This window comes from Pelmatolapia mariae, linkage group LG7 (assembly GCF_036321145.2).
Source record: "Pelmatolapia mariae isolate MD_Pm_ZW linkage group LG7, Pm_UMD_F_2, whole genome shotgun sequence".
Taxonomy (NCBI): Eukaryota; Metazoa; Chordata; class Actinopteri; order Cichliformes; family Cichlidae; genus Pelmatolapia; species Pelmatolapia mariae.
The window spans coordinates 18629713-18647578 of record NC_086233.1 but is presented as its reverse complement, the minus strand read 5'-3'; the positions used below and the strand labels follow the sequence as shown (position 1 = coordinate 18647578).

Here is a 17866-nt window from a genome sequence, read left to right as displayed (position 1 = left end):
GAAACAGGGTGGAAAGGCAGAGATGAGGCTGTGCTTAAAGTTACATGCACAGCTGTCACCTCCTGCTGAACCCCTTCAGCGAGGAGCTTCTGAGTGAAAGTGTCCCCAAACCCTGCCTCTGCGGACGTGTTTAGCCTGTTAGAAGACCGCAACGACAGTCACAAAGGTCACTGTGGCAGCTGTTCAGCATACGAAAAAGGTAAGTGGGGGGGGAAACTGATCTGAAAGTGTGCATAGAAAATGTTTAGAGGATGAATGAACTGCAAAAATGAGTTATTTTTCTGCTTTACACAGACTCCTTGAGAGATAAAACCTACAAGTATATGTATACATAGCCTTCACACTGGACTCATTCAGTCCATCAGTGTGTTAATATGCTTTTGAGTTTATAACGGCATTTCTGTTGCACACATTTTGAAGCAAAGACCCACAGTACCAGCAATGTTAACTTGATTTGCTAGCTGGGGCATCTTTTCATCTGTCTGGGACAGTCTTAATAAACTCAATAAGCTGTCATCTGACCAAACTGTCACTGGTTATAGTGTTACATCAAACAGGCTTTAAGAACTGTGCCATTACTAACACCTAATCGTGACTGTCAGCTTACTTTATGTTTCAGTTTAGTAAACCTTTACTCTGTCACCATGTCAGAAAACTGGTTGGTGTGGATCTATGTTCTTATGGTCCCAATCACAGGCATGGTAACCACCAGTCACTAAGGTAAAATGTATAATCCTTGACCAGTTATGAGCAGTTGCTGGAAAATGCTACCAGTCATTGTCAAATTGATTGCTAAACACCAGTAACAACTGGTCATTAGACCCCCTAGTAACTGTTGGTCACTTGGGAAAAAGGTGTATTCCCCAGCTGGTTGGCAAATAGTTGTAGGAAGCTGCTTGCAGTTGCTAGGTGAAACTGTCACACAGAGGTATGAAGCACTGCACTGAAAGCCTCCTTGCAATTGTTTGGGTCACTAGCAGATTGCAGCGCTCAGTAATGTATATAGAAGATGCCAAATTGTGTGGAAAAAAGTCGCTAAATACTTGCTAAACAGCACTGCAGCTGTTTTGCACTCGCTAAAAAGTTGCAATGCAAACTGGAAATGGTTCAAATCTACCCCAGTTCATTTGCTGTGTATGTTCCCTTATGCTCTCTCCTAGCTGTTGTGTCAACTCTAAATTGTTGTGCCATAATAAAAGTTAAAAAGCCCATAAATACCTTAAAATAATTTTTAAAAAGTAAGTCTCATGGAAGCAGGAGAGAGGGCAAAAACAGAGGACAGAAGAAAAGAAGCCTAGGCAGGGGTATCAGGTTTTATAACAGTATTTCGTATTACACCATGCCATGCAACATTTTACAGCTAAAAAAAGAAGTATATTAAATAAAGCACAACCTATTTGCAGCACGACATTACCTCTGCATTGGATGTAAATAAATGTGTTCTCTATAAGAAGTGCCCTTTTACAAAGATGCATTAGATGGGGTTGTAGATCTAACATAGGTATGTTCCTCTCACCCACATAAATATAAAAATGCACACAGCCACAAATATGCTTGATTAAAAAAAAAAAGAGCCTCTACAAATTGATGCACATTAATCCCACTTTCCTTTTAAGCTATAGCTGTTACTGTTTACGCAGCCTTCTTTAAATAAAGACAAAGAATCTGGCACACTTAAGCAGAAACCCGCCATATGGGATACACGTAAATAGCCATTTCATTGTTTATAAGTGACTCTGCTTACATTGAGCCCTTATTTGCCTATGAAAATGACAACACTGAGTTAACTGCTGTCTGTTACACTGCGGAACAAGAAGCAAGACCTGCTGTGGAGCAAAGGGTGGGGGGGATGCTAGCCTGAGGCACATAAGATGAACAGCAGGGAGAAAAAAATGGAGAGGAAAGAGAAAAATTCAACAGGAAATATTTAAGTGCTTAGTGAATTATTTATTCTCTCCATTGTAGTGGTTATTTCCTGCTGGCGGTGTTCAGCTTTCAATAGGAATCCTCTTCATATCCACAGTTAATATGCAGCGCTATAGGAAACCACAGGCTCTGTGTGTGTATGCGTGTGGGTGGGTGTGTTGCAGGTCAAGCCACAGTCCAAGGATGACGAAGGTAGGAAGGTCTGGTATGTGCTGTGACAAAGTCTGAGCTACCACTCATTCTCTTCATATTTTGCTTGGAAAATGGGAAGTAAATGCAGTGATTTATTTATTGTTTAAAGATGCACAAAAATACTATATATAAGGCAAAAAAAGAATTTATATAATTCTAATTAACTTTAAGTTCACATTAGTTATGAGCACCTATATTCTTCAACACAACAGGAACTCTCTTAGACAGCTTTCTTGCCACTTCTTTAAGTAGTCTTCAGGAATAGTTCTCCAGACTCCTTGAAGGACACACTAAGCTCTTTGGATTATGTTGTTATCAAAATGATCCCACACTGGTTTAACAGTGTTGAGGTTCGGCCTCTGACTGATAGTGTTCCATTGTCTGTTCTTCTATCCAGGTATGGTTTTACTGCATTGGCATCATGTTTGAAATCACTGTCATGTTGAAAAATGAAGCTGCTGCCAATCAAATGCTTTCCAGATGGTGTTGCAGCAATTTGGACACGGTCCGCAACACCACTGGCTGAAAAGCAGCTCCTAAACATGACAGAGCCTCCACCATGTTTTACAGATGGCAGTACGTGCTTATGTTGTACCTCTCTCCTAAGCTCCTCTTACATACTGACAATGACTTGAACCAAACATTTCAAATATGGATTCATCACTCTATATGATGTGCTTCCACTGAGTTTTATTCCAGTTCTTGCATAAGTTGGCATTCCTCAGTCTTTTCTCCTCGTTCCATCTTGACAGCCACACTTTCACTGACACCAATTCTGATGAGGCTTCACCAAAGCAGGTGGATGAACTGAATGGCCAGATCTCGGGTCCTGTTTCAGGTCTTTGCTGTTTTTTTGTCTTCTATTTTTTAAAGACTTGATGCTCAGATACTGTTCATCTGCTCTAGATAGTTATTTAGGCCTTCCACAACTTCTTTTGTCCTCCACTTGTTTTTAAGGACACTGAATGTCATGCTGAGTTATGCCATGTTTTTCATTAATAGCTCTTCTGGAAACACCTTCTTCTTGCAAAAAATACTGTTTTATGCCTATCAAACTCTTATCTTTGGCATTTTTATTTTAATTTTTAATTTAATTTAATTTAATTTAATTTAATTAATTAATTAATTTAATTAATTTAATTTAAACTAAAGAAAAAGGAATACATCATGTGTTGTTGCAATAGGCTGCTAGTAACAGAGTATCTAAAGACAGTTAAAATTGTTTTTTGTCAAGTTGTCCGTCATGTGGCTTAACTGGACTGGACAGAAAATTAGTGAAGAAGGCCAAACAGTCAAAGAAAAACTCTGAAAGACCCTCAGAATGCCTGGAGAACTGTTGCTCAAGTCCACCTGGAAGCAAGATAGAAAGAAGTGAGGAATTTTTGCACAGTACAGTAATGAGGCACTGGCTAACAGCTAACTTAAAAGTAACAATAAGTAAGTAGTGCAATGGTGGAGTCCACAGTTAACCAGCTGTGCTGTTTGAGCATGAAGTTCAACGACGAGGAGCCACAGTGAGGCCGAGATCATCAAATCCACTCAACTAGTAAGTAAATGAGATACAGTAGATGCTAAGTGCTCCAGTCTATTTACTATCTATTGCAGTCCACTTAACAAATGAGCATAAGAGACATGGGAGATGGTTTCTGCTTGTGCAATGCAATTATAAATGACAAACTGGATTTCTTTGGCCATTCACTTCTCAACCGAATTCTGAAGTGCAAAATAAAGATAACGGGCAAGAAAAAAAAAATTGAACTGGCATGAGAACAGTTACAAAAAAGAATTACCACCAACTACAACCAATTTGAGGCTGACAGACTGATGAGACACTTTCAAAGTTAATTTATATTTAAATGAATACTTTGCTCAAGTGATACATTTCCGGCTCATTTGTAGAATTCAATTACTCCACAAAAACTGGAGCGACAAAACTCAAATGAGTTTCTCACATTACATCACATTCGTTTTGCCAAAGCAAAGCATTTATCACGTTTCATTTCTAAGCACACAAAAGTACATGCTTATTTTTATCCCCTCCCAAGTCAATCTCTGTTTCAATAAATCCCGCCTCAGCCGATACTTGCATAAGCATGCCCTTCAGTATGTCAGTGACCAGGAACGCAAACCCCACCAGCCATGGGTCACTGGTCAGGAGCAAATATCAGTGTGGTGATGGAGGTGCTCTGGGTGCTGCGTTGCATGGTAACAGAAGGCCTGGTCAACCGTGGCTAACAGAGCGTGACTGCAAAAACACAGGCAATCTATAAAGCACATCTATAACACAAAAAAGCTAATCAGATCCATAACTGTTTAGAGAGGTTGTGGCTGGTCATCTGTATGCGACATGAAGATGAGCAAGTGAACAACAGACAGCAGGGCAACAATAACAAAAAAAGAGAAAAAGACAGTCTCTTTCCTGTTTCCTGACTGTTTGTGCACTTTGCTTTCAGATCTAAGCAGACAGCACACAATAGGCTTATGATTAAGAATACTATCTATATCTGAATCGGTATCTATAAAGGGAAACTCCTGTTTTGCAAGAGAGGCATCATTACCCTTATGAGTCACAAGATTGCAGAGATAAAAGGATATCAAAAGCACCTTCTCCCACTTTCTCGCCTTTTTTTTGTAACTTTGGAGTTATGGCAGCCTAGAAAAGGCGTAGGATAACACTAAACATGCAGATACGATCTGATTCCCAATATGATAAACAATGGCAAAAAAAAAGAAAGAAAGAAAAGAAAAAGTGTGAAGAATCTACAAAGTAACCTGAAACTATAATTATCAGAGAGGGGAGGAAAATATGTCACATTAGGCCACAAAAAGAAACAGAAAAATCCAGCCTAATCTCTTGGTGACACATTGCATTCTTGAGTCTGTTTGTTTGTGATCTGAAATGAGCTGTGCATCTTAAACCCACTTTGAAACCGATAGTAATCTGCTCTTCACTGACTTCTCGATCCATCATCCTTCATGGAAAAGTAGCTTGAAGCAATGTTCAGAGGCAGTATTTTACACACACACACACACACACACACACACACACACACACACACACACACACACACACACACACACACACACACACACGCGCACTCTGAAACAGAACAATGATGGGAAACAAAGTGGTATAGTCTCAAAACAAAAGTCTTAAATTAACACATCTTAATTTAACACATCTACATTTAAGGCTACTGAGGTTAGAGTAGACTATGCACGCTTCCATAATTACACAGCTTGCAGATGAGATGCGGTAGATGATGTGTAACATTATTCAGGGTAGTGGGTCAGTGTGGAGCTCTGGATATGCTGGCATGCTGCAAGTCAGTGAGTTCATTCATGCAGCTCTCTTTGTTTAAAGACGGGTAATAACTGTATATTTTGCAGCACGTAAAACAGTTTTTTTTCTTAGTTTTATAAGCTATACATATCACAGTAATAGTGTGTAACCCTTGCATACTGTGGATGCAAGAGCGACAGATCTTTAAGACTTGCAACGCCACCACTATCCCGACTTCACTGCAGATACACTCAAGGAGGTCTTTTTTCTTTTTTTCTGTAAATGATGTTATTAACACAGCATGAGTCAAAAGTGAGTCAGTCCATTAACTGCTCTGGTTAAGTAGTTTTTAAGGAATGTTTGATCATTTTGATTAGACGCTGGGTGGATTTTCAGGCCGTATACTATTTAACTGATGCAGGTCCTGTGTAGCCTAGTGGCCTCGATGGTGGCGTTTCAGAAGAGGGTGGGACCATTAGGCCCGCGTATTGTGTGGTGGCATAAACATTTACAAGTCTCGAGCCTCAATGCCTCCTCTGTTTAACTATAAAGCCAGCAGAACTCAATCTTCCAAAGCTCTGTGTTTCTGGAGCTAACACAACCTTTTCTCCTACCATACATCTCTACGCTCCCCCTCTGCTGCTGCAGTGGGAAGGTGGTTCATTACTGATAGCATTTCTTCTTCTCTACTTTCTTTGTGCTGATAATGTCTGTCACATTGTTTGTCTGTGTTTCCACACTCTGTAGATCTATGAGTAACGCTACACACTCATTTATCCTCTACACTCCCTTTGACTCGCTTCCTTCACAATAGTATGATTAATTTAAAACAATTATTGCAATACACTGTATATGCTTCAAGGATAATACCACACTGCACTGGCTATGCAGTATTATGAGTATTTAGATAATCCTCACTCTTGGATGCTTTCAGTATGGGTCTGTGTATTAATGGCAGGCAGGGGATGAGCTAATGGAGCTATTTGATGGAAGCGCTTGGCAGAGAATTTCATAGAGGTTGTACTGAAAGCTATGGAGTGAGCCCTAAGGTCTAGTTGACTCAATTGTCCTCTGTGTCAGAGCGCAGGAACCCACACCAGCATCCACAGTCACAAACACAAAGGTTCTCCAAACTATTCAACCATGAGCAACAAAGGGTTGCAGAGGGGATGCCTTAAGGTCTGATTTTCAACAGCATCATCGACGCACAGAAAAAACATGCTGGAAGCTTCTGCTGACCCAATTGTTAATTAAAAAAAGGGAAAATGGTGACAAAAAGGAGACAAAGGGCTTGAATAAATAAATAAATTATTGCACTGTTTAAACTGTCCAGCTTTTCACGTACAAAGCAAAAGCATGATCGGTAGTGATGCAGTTAGCACGATGTTCATTAGATGCACTGGGAGGTGTAACGTTTTGCAAACAGACGGCAGCATGGTGGACAAAGGATAGCCAGCCGGCAAACATCCTGAAGAGAAGCAATCTCATCTCAGCCAGTGCACAGCCTTAATACCGGAGAGAGAGCAGTGTGAAGCACGGGGGAGCAGGACGTTCATGAAGCAGTATAAGGATTGATTTATCCTTATCCCCCCCCAAAAAAAGTTGCGGCAATATTGCCAATCCCTGAGCAAAACAGAAATTAGCTACAAAATCTAGAAACGTCATGTTAAAAGCTTCCATGTGCATGACTGAGAGGAGGGAAAAACAAACTTTGGAAAGACAAATAGGGCTCACATCTCGTGCACACTGTGTTAAGACCAGAGGACATCAGCACATCACATAACACAGTGCTGAAACTGAAAAATATACAAAACCAGGTTTCAGAATTGTTCTCTGGCTACTGTGTAGCTTTCTTTTTTATTTACATATGCAGCTATTTTAAGATCTATTTTGTAATGTGAGTCATCTTCCTTCTAAAACAAAAGTGACCAATCATTTGCTCATTCCACCTTCTTGACAGTGATGAACTCATCTTTTTCTTTGTCTTCAGTAACAGAGAACAATGTTTCCTTGGAGTTTTAGAGCAACCGTTTTTCAACTACAAGTTGATTTCTTCATGATGTGATTTTTCCCCCATTTCCAGAAGGACAAACGATTATCTGAGAAAATAATCAGCAGATTAATCTACAACGGGAAAAAAAAATCATTAGTTTAGCACCTAATTGTGATATTGATGGTTTTGTCATCTAGGAATCCATAGCAGTAACAGCTAATGATTCCATTAATGTGATGTGAGAGGCAAACGAGGCCACAGAGCAGCACGCTAAAGCTTTACTGGAGGGCAGGGGCAGTCAGTATGATGGAAAGGGTTAATAGCGGGGTGGGGGAGCGGAATTCACACAACATACACTTACACACCATCCTGGGTACCCCTCCTGTTCCTTCCCCGCTGACGCCTAAGTCACTGGTATGATTTCCTGTCCCTCGTCTCCCTCACTCCCTCCCCTCTTCACAGCACAGAGCAGCCTGGACTCTGTAACTAACCCCACATAACAACTTACCTTATAAAAATAGGTGGTGCCTAATAGCACATCACTAACAGACACACGCATTTACACAAATCCACACGACACAAAGCAGCTCACTGCGATATACAACCACCCAACACAAACATGCTCAAACCAGCCTGATCCTTCAATTGACCTTCGGGCTGCAGCAATTTACTGCATTTTTTAGCATTCCATTTAAAGCTAGCTTTCTGAACCGATTCTTTCAGTAAAGTGAGACAGACCGTGTGGCAGGCAGCAGGTTCACCTGGGGTGAAACCGATAGACTAAGAAGCACAAAGTGCTATAAATACTCAGCTTGTCAGTATCTCTAACATCAAGCAGCACCAGAACAGAGACACTGCGACAGCTAAAAAACCCTGTGATCTGCTGAGAATGAATTCAGAGTTCTCAGAGAACGGCAGCTGTTTGCCTCTTGCCAAACAGGCACTATAAAGCACTTGAGATAGGAGAACGATCCTACACACAGACAAACAGCCACAAGAGAACCGATCACTTCACTGTTGAGCACAAGACAGAGACGGATACAGAGAGGCAGAGAAGCACAGGAAACAGTAAATGGCCTCAACAACAAGGAGTGGTACCACGCTCTCCATGTTAGAGAGCCGCACAAAGCCAATCTTGTCTGTGCAGCGGGCCACTCGTCATCCACTTGACACTTTGTGCACAAACACAGCACTGGATGAGACTGAAAGAGAGATGCCACATAATATATCTAATCTTACAGATCAAATGCACCCTGGCAAACCAAACTCTTTGCGAAAAATGTCCAAATGTAGCTTCTTAAAAATAGCCTTGGATGACAGACGCGTCCTTTACAAAGACAAGACTTGCCCACGCATAGACACTTATAATTAGGCAGCGGTCGTCTAAACTGTACTAGAGAGATTTGAATCACTCATACACAAAAAGAAAATTAAATGCAACGTTGTAACTACTTCTATATTAATCTGTAATAACACATTTTTGTGTCATCTTTTTCCAACTGTGGAAAAAGATGACACAAATTTATATTATTTTTGGAAAACAGAGATCGATCTGTAGTCTACATGCTAACTTTGGGCCACGGGATATAAATATTGTCAGTCAGTGATTAGCTGCAGACTTTTATACACGTTTTTATGGGGGTTTTGAAAGGGTATCGTAGGAATCACCGTTTTTAATGAGTGAAATGTAGTCTGGCAAAAATTTATGTTAATAGTCACTTTCTAGTTACTTCCTAACGTGCATAATCGTTTATGTCAGTGTCAGCTGCCTCTAAGTGTCTGAGATTTGTTTTGTTTTTTAGTTTTTTTAAAACCAGACAAAAGCTACAACTGTTATTTTATTTTTTTTATTTGAACTATTAAGCAGGCTATTATTAGCTCATCCTTGTTATCTGTACCAGTTTACTTGCTCAGCTGATGTCTGTCCACTTATCTGACATTCCACGGGTAAAAAGAAAAAGCTACATATTACTGCTTCAGATGAATGAGGAAAGTTGCCTCTACATAACTGCATATCACCTTCCAGGGTTTTATTGATGTGCTGTTATTTTTGTCGTCTGTTCTTCCTCAGTATGCAGACACACTGCAGCAGACAGCATGACTGCACTTCCAAAAATAGTATGGTAGGCCCTTTACAATACAGCTGACGCTATATAATGATCTTTTCATTTTATGTTTATGTTTTAAATAATAGAAAATTAGGCTGAACGCTTCCAAAGATAGAATCAGCATGGACAAGTCTAAAGACAAGCATTTTAGATGCTGAGGCTTTTGTAACAGAATTTAAGGGGGAAAAAAGAATTAGTGAAATGTATTTAATTCATTATTTGCTGTGAGATATCAGCCATATGAAGAGAAACAGGTCAAATAACAACTCAAAGTCTTCTCAGGCCAAAGCTGATTGATTATGTGATTATTTTGCCTTTAACCTCAGAAACATTCCATTTATTGCTGTTCATCATTGCTGTTTTAAAAGCATATTCACACATTCAGGTTGTATAAGAATGAACATCCAAGCAGAAGTGGGTCAGCGAATGCTGAAACAAACAAACACAAATTCCTGGATTTTGTCCACAGGGCTACAAGCTCATTCAGTCACTGACGAAGTCAAGATTGTGCGTGTTTGCATACATTTCATCTACACTTTGGGATTAATATAAAGAAATCAAACCAAGGATTCACATTCATCTACACCCAAACAAAAAACACACACACACCCACATGCACCTTGACAACAAGGCTGACTTGTTTGCAAGCAATGTCAACTTCTCTCGATTACCATTCCCGATTTAGACTGGTGTCGGAAACTGGCAGCAACTGTGGGACGTCCCCTTCATTGTATGCCAGCTCCCTGACCCAGCCATGCCACCCTGGGGTCTACATGATTTGACACACTGAACGCAGGAAGGCACGCACACACATGCACACTAAGGCGCAGCTTGACAGAACCCACCCCCCTGCCTTTAAATAGATTTCTACATTTTCCGCCTTTGAGATTGCTGCTTTCAGGCACACCAATGCCACTCGCCTTTTCTCTCTCTGTGTCCCTGCTGCTCACTTTTCTTCAATAGAAAACTCAACATAGACAGATTTTTCTTTCCTTTCCTTCATCCTTGCAATGGTCAGTACTGTATCTGCAACACACACAGTGCAGTCCCCTGTGCGGATTACACAAAACACGAAATACCCTGTTCCCTTCAATCAAATTTCCATAATATCAAAGTGTTAGAGTTACAAAGCGTTACAATAGTGCGTTAGAGCGCTATTGTAACTCAGTCCGAAACAAGAACTGAAAGACATCATCATTGGACACATTTGGAGTTTCAGTAGTGGTTCTCTGTCACACCGCTTTTACTTCTACAATCTCATCACAAACACCAGCAGTCCGAGTGAGGATGCTGTGGGTTCTGGCAGATGGGTTATAAAGACCGTTTAATACAATGCGATGATTCAGATAACAAAGATTTGGATTTAGACGAGCGAATTGAAGCAAAAAAAGACTTTTAGGCAGTGTGCAAACCAAGTGAAAACCAAAAAACAACATAAACAATAAGATCCAGAAACTGTTTATTTTGAAATTAAAGCCTCTGTAGTCAAATCAGCAGCTAATAGATGAATAACTACAAAATATTGTCCCTCTGCAGTATGACCAGCTATTTGTGTTTGGCCTCTGTGCATCTGTTTGAAACACATTACTCACGCTACGGTCTCTGCAGAGGGCCATCATGACTGGAGGGACTGGGCAGCTCAGGGTACACAGACAAAATACACACAGTGAACACTGACTTTTGTTGCCTGCTGGGTTGAAATACATAGATTTATTAGGCTGAGCGCACCACAGACTGTGTGTTTTCAAAACAAGGTATTATGGCACTCGGCACTGTGTAATTACACAGTGATAGACTCGGCTACCTTAATTATGGAGCCTCTATGTTCTACCAGCTCATCAGGGTGGATCTGTTCACGCAGCTTTAGCAGGAGGAAAGAAAAAAAATCAAACAGGGTTAACCCCAACATGCGGGTCAGCAAACATGCCCAGTTACCAAGGTGAAGTGAGGCAGGCAGCTTGGAGTTAAAATACCAAGATTACAGCTCCATGGCGCACATTTTCTGTATTGTGTAACAGGGTTAAGACCAAAGCATGCAGGCACAGTATCAGATCCTAACCTGATGAGCCAGGATTAGAGCAGTTATGGCTTCTGTCTACATTTTTTTTTTTTTGGGGGGGGGGGGTTGTAAATAAGGCAAAGAGGAAGCCTGTGATTGAAGGCTGTGGCCCCGCAGAGCAGCCTCCTCAAACTGGGTCCACCCAAAGCTTCAGCAAAGCAAATGAGCACCTTCCATAAAGCCACACGACACAAAAAGCACAGAGAGGAATGTCCCCTGCATTTTATTCCACCAGCAAAGCCTACTTTACATTAAGGCTCCAAAGCTTGCAACCGCAGACTCAGACAAATAATCGTCACAAAAAGCAACGCGTGTATGCGTTTATTTTAACATAAACTGCAGAATGAGTGTAACGGCATTAAAACTTTTGAAAAATGATGAGGGAAAAAAAAAACAAAACCCCACACTTCACATTTCTAGTAATGCTCATCTGCTAAAGTAAATGTCCTTGTCTAGTTTCTTCTTTGGGTATTCGAAGTTATTATAAGTTAAAATACCCAACATGCTTGTTTCTCCAGTAAAACAAATGTACCACTGATCACCAGCAAAAGTGCTGTGTGCTGTCTTTACCTGTGTCTTCATCTAAATCACCCTGCAGAGAGGAGTCTGTGTCCTCTGAGGAGGCCTGGCTCCTCCAGCTTATATTGCCCATCCAACAGTCCACACAGCGACTAGTCCAGGTGATACTGATGCTTACGCCCTTTGTATACTGTGTCGTAGGTCACAGTGGCATTTTTTAGAGCTCTCTCTCACAAAGGCACTGCTGAGAGTTAGTCATAACTAACTTAGCCTCATGATCATCCTCACTTGACTCAGCCACGTTACACAGGACTTCAGAGGAAGAGCCACATATAGCACTGACACAAGTCAGGAGGAGTCCAGAAGCATTGTGTTTTTCCCAAATCCAATGTTTTTTATATTCATATTCTTATAAATCTTGACTTAAGTAATCCTGGAAGGATGTCTGAGTGGGTTTCGTCACTGGTCCTGGAGAGAGTCCAACACTCCACAGTTATCTGGAATGGGCAATGCACTCAACAGTAATAAGGAAATGAGACGGCCACCTGCGGGAATAAATGACCTGCTCTCTGGCATGTAGGCCAACACGCAGCAGTGAACTCAGGGGAAGCATCTTCTTTCTATCCTTTTGAGATAGATTCAACACCTCAACAAAGTCTCTCAAAAACACACGTGGAAGTTGAGAGATGGGGAATATGACCCGCCAGTGACGTACTGCTGCACTGAATTACACGTGAGACCACTGAAAATTATCTCAACTGCAGTCTTTCGCTCCACCTGGAAGGTGATGAAAGCACCTTAAAAATGTTCATGTTACGAAAACCCAGACTTCCCTTCGCTTCTCATCGATTGCCCTGGTCCAGCCATTACGCCACATGTAATCCATCCATTTCTCTATCCGATTCACTCTCTGCTCACAGACTTTGTCCACCCTCTCCCTTTCTCTTCCCAAGCTCTTTTCCCTCCCTCTTTTTGCATTCCCATACGCGGCACCAAAAAAAAAAAAAAAAAGTAATTACAACACAGCTAAACCTATATGGGAAAAGCAAGCCTCTCATTCTGTGGTAGAGGGAGGGTGAAATGCTTGCTGCCATCAAACCTCAAAATTGCAGCATGACAAACCAGTGCTCATAGCTTGCTCTGTGCAACAGTGGGATCACTCATCAGCAATGTGGGCAGACCGAGTTATCCCGGGGAACCCTTTTGTAATCAGGACTACTTTAGCTCTTGCTCAGAGTTTTTTTGACCCAGGCATGCGGAGCTCGGCATTTACGGACATTAGGAAAAAGAAGCTATTTTAAGTCTGAAGCAACGAGTTAACCGCTTAGCAAACGAGGGCCATCGAAGTTTCACACACACACTTTAGTTTTAGCTCTTGTAATGCCTGACAGTAAACAGTGCAGCTAAGACCCTTTCAAAGGGTGAACCACTGATGCGCACTGCCACACTATGCAGCGAGGGGGGTGCAGGGAGTCTAAAATAAGGAACTGATGGATCAGTTCTGCCGCTGCGGCTGGCTACTACCATTGACTGTCCAGTAACAGAAGAGTCCGCAAGCTAATTTTAAAACACTGCACTGCTGCTCTCATGACTTTCTTACCAACACTGGTGTGCCAAAATGTGTCGTGTCACAACCCCAGTCTGCATGAGGGAAATTTTTGCAATCGTGAAAATCTCAATGATCTTTTTATAAGCCGCTTTTCTGGTGTGTTTAAATGTGTGTTTTGAGCTGTAAAGTGTGCACAGCATCCTAGCCTAATGCGAGTGGGAGAAAAAAAGAACTGTTCTTCTTTTTACTTCATTTTTATTTATTTTTTATTAAATTAATTTTATTAAATTATAAAAATTTTATTTAATTCACAAATGACTACGTGCATCTTTGAAATAAATGCTGCTCATGGGATAGAAATATAGTCTTTTAGTTCATCTTTAAAAAGAAAAAAAAACACAAGCCAAAAAAAGCAATACAGCACATCTTAGTCGCGATCACCTGATATTATAATAAAAATGTTTTTTTTTAAAAAAGACATCTCTCAGTATTTTGTATATCATTAACAGGCTAATGTTAGCAGACTGAAATGAATAAATAAAGCACTGACAAACAAGCCCAGCTAGCCAACACACACACACACACACACACACACACACACACACACACACACACCACAGAAACATGTTACAAAACTTTGCACTAACGCTGGCCAAGTGACTACAATAACTCAACCCAGAGCTGGTATGGTGTTTTAGAAAGCAGTGGCTAAAGAACAGATGCTGTTCCCTGCTGCTGAAGAAGTAGTAATGTTAATGCATTAATGTAGCTAACTTACCTAAAAACAAAAACAAATACTAAAAGATATCGAAAAGCTGCACTGTCTCTCACATCACCTTTGATTGTACTGTCACTGAGACAGTGCATGAAAACTAGTTATTATTATGACTGCTATTATTAGAAAAAGACACCGGTGAAAGAGCAGTGGAACTCTGAGGTTTGAGCAAAATAACAATCTTTAAAGTGTACAAAGGGCACATATCCTGGCAGTTAGAGAGCAGTTAGAACAGATTTTTATTGACCCGTGCAGTTTTAGAATGGTTTGTGTGAATGAAGGCTTCATACACATGTAGACAAAACAAGAACGGAAATACAAATAGAACGAAGGAAAACTCATCCCAGGTGATGTGTCTCTGTTTTTTTGCGGAAGATCTTCCTGAAAAGTGGATTCTGGGTTGGTTCTTCAAAGTGACGCTAAATGGGTTTTCTTTCTTAAAATTTTGTAACGCCTTCATTTCAAAAATTAGGCCATCTTGGCAACAACAAATCCCGTTTCAGGACTGCTGCGCTAAATGTTTCACATCTTAATTTAACTGCAACAGTGGAATCATTCTAAGTGGGTCATTTAAAGTATGACATCCAACAAGTAAACATACGGTACCTACATAAAACGCTGAGGGATTAGAAAGTGTCTGAGCAGAGTCTGCAAGTCACAGTGCAGCACTCTCAAAACCAGCCAGAAATAATTCCCGTCAACAATGCATCGTTCACCAGTGATAAGCAGTGGATGAGAAGTATTTTTAACTTTTGATCAATGTCAGCACCCCCACAACTATTTATACTACTAATCATGAGCTCATTTAGCAACACTCGGAAAACTTAAATTGCTTAATGCACTGAAAGACAGGAAAAAGAGAAGAAGAAAAAAAAAAGATGCCTTGGAGCTATTAATATGTGCTGACACTGCACACCAACCTAGTCATTCAGCTCACATCATGTACTATTATTAAGGCAGGCTACCTGACAGCATCTTCAAGTTTTAGCTTACACCAAAATGGGATCACACAGACTCAAAGCTTTTAAGCCTTCTGAGAAAAGCATTAAGAAACAGCTTCGGCTGTCTGGCTGCTGTTACGTTTTTTGGGGGGCAAACACCGCAACACACTGAATCTGTTTATGGATTTCAGTTTTGGGCTGCTTGAGTGATGAAGTCATGTCGGTGAGTATGCAGAGAATGGGATTCAGCGCAAGAACCATCCATCTGATTTCATCAGAGGTGACACGCCTGGGCTCCACCGCACATGAGGTTCGCTTTTGCTTCCCGCGGGAAGGGCAAATTAGTGACTGGGTGACACCATCCCCGGTAATCGGAGGAGTATGTTGATGCAGCTAGTGAATTTGGTGTCCATGTGTTTGCTCCTCAAGGTACCATTCTGCCAGCGACTAAAACTGTCACCCTGTTTCTATCCAGTCTCCAGAGACGAAGCCTTTCACACTTTCTCTCACACTCAAGCACTGCCTGCTCCAGAGTTTTCTGTTCTGAGTCCCAAGTCTCGCCCTTCCCTGTTTCCATTACACTAGCAACCACCACAGTGTGTCCTTGGGGACATATTTGGGATCAATAGGCACATGATAACAGACCAACAAGTAAACACAACTGGGAAGAATGGAAGCAGGGGAGAAGTGATGGTTTGGGTACTTGCTTTTAAGTTATCAGTTAAGCAAAGAGTCTACAAAAAGAGAAAACAAAATAAAAAACAAAACTCTTGCATTGCCTCTGACTTTTCATTTAGTTGTGACCATATGTAGTCATCTGTCCACAAGACACGAAAGGAATCGGAAACTTTTACGCCTATGAAGAATGACTGAGCTAGTGGTGGATGACACTCCCTCCCCTCCTGTTACTGGGGGCTCTCAGTGTGTGTGTGTTCGCCTTTTCGCCCACTTACTGCAGGCAACACTGGGCAGGACACTATGTGGAGCGAAGCAAGGAGACAGCTGCTGGAATGGGATGCAAGTGTAGCTGACGGGTATAAAGTTTCCTTCCCAAAATCCCATCCATACCCAAACACTACTGCGTTTCCTCCCGTAGTGATTGTGCTCCGCAGTGAGAGTGAAAGTGAGAAAGTGAGCGACACGAGTAGACAAAATGAAAAAAATAAAAATACGGGTCAAACCAACAACAAAAAATGCCACGTGCACAATAGTGAAAATCAACACAAATACACACCCAGCAGCCCAGCGCGTGAACGCAATCCCATTCCAGGGGTAACAAGGCAGCTAGCCTTAGCCAGTAAAAGCTAACCTTGAGCTGCTGCTAGCTAAACCCGTCTTTAAATGTTCGCGGACGGCCAATTGAGAAGCAGGAGAAAAATGTCACACGATATATTCATTCATTTACGCGTCTTCCAAAGGGGAAAAAGGCGAAACACACGTGTTTCCTCTTGAGTGAAATTCAGAGATTTGTCCCGAGATGGTTAGCAACGCTCGCAAACAATCAAACCGGGGTGGTGTATTTACGACCCCCGTGCCGAGAGTGAATGGAGAAATGCCGGTGTAGTACCATGGAAGAAAAGCCAGCACGATTTTTCTAAAAAAAATAAAATGCTGTTTCCCCGGACTAGCTCGCTAAACTGTTTTGAACACGAGAAGCTGTATTATTTTAACTAACGGGTCAGTTAACCAGCTCTCCTTAAGTCAGCCTTTTGGTTTAAAAACGGGACAAAAATTATGAAAATATCATTAGCCGCTACCAGCTAGCAGACGCTTTATTTTAACTGGATAGCCGAGAAAAAGAACAATCCGTGAGGCCCAATTAAACCACCATTTACACCCAACACACTCATCCAAGCTTTATCTGGAGCACCCCCTTTTTTGTTAGCGTATGTGTTGGTCAACAGACCCCCATAATTTGATCCATCCGAGCCCCGTGTAAGGGAGACCGTTATACAGATATCCCGAAGGTGGAGCGGTGAGGTTCAGTCTAGCCGGGCAGGACTTACCTTGCTTGCTCTCTATTTTTCTCGACATTTTCGTAGCCAGCAGCTGTGATCCCACTCGCAGTTCAACAAAACCGTAGCTACAGACGAGCCTCGCCGTGCCTCTCCTCGGATTATTCCCTCATTTTCGATATATTGTTGTGTCCACGAGATGATTCCGCCCCGGTTAATATAATATATTTATAGGCCACAGACATTGGTACGGTTATAAACTGCCTCCGTCCGTCTCCGGGTAATTTTCACTGGATACACACACACACTACGCTCACGTTAATGCCTTGAGCGGAGACTCGGCTAGGGTAGGCTATCATCCAGTGCAACAGCGCCCCCTTGCGTCAGGAATTAGCCACGCCATCTGTCAACAAGAGCATGGGCGTGTTTCGATTTCAGTTCAAAGTTAAAGCAAGCCCCGAATGTAATCCATACTGATTTTGCAAGTGCTGTTGCACACAATCTCACAAATTAAGTCATCTGTCTTTTTCATGCAATTAAATAGTAATAATGTGGAAATTCACCAA

General features: G+C 41.4%; 1 protein-coding gene across 9 annotated transcripts in view; it reads right to left on the bottom strand.

The window, feature by feature from the left end:
* The window catches only part of rapgef1b (Rap guanine nucleotide exchange factor (GEF) 1b), a 45410-nt gene extending 27829 nt beyond the window's left edge, over positions 1 to 17581 (bottom strand). For 5 of the 9 annotated variants that reach the window (XM_063478228.1, XM_063478232.1, XM_063478230.2 and 2 more), the window contains exon 1: positions 17352 to 17581. In XM_063478228.1, coding sequence (XP_063334298.1) covers positions 17352 to 17379 — 28 coding nt within the window. In that variant the 5' untranslated portion in view covers positions 17380 to 17581. The remainder of the gene's footprint in view (positions 1 to 17351) is intronic. The other 4 variants (XM_063478233.1, XM_063478234.1, XM_063478236.1 and 1 more) reach the window with 1 other exon arrangement.
* Between the last annotated feature and the right edge of the window lie 285 nt (positions 17582 to 17866).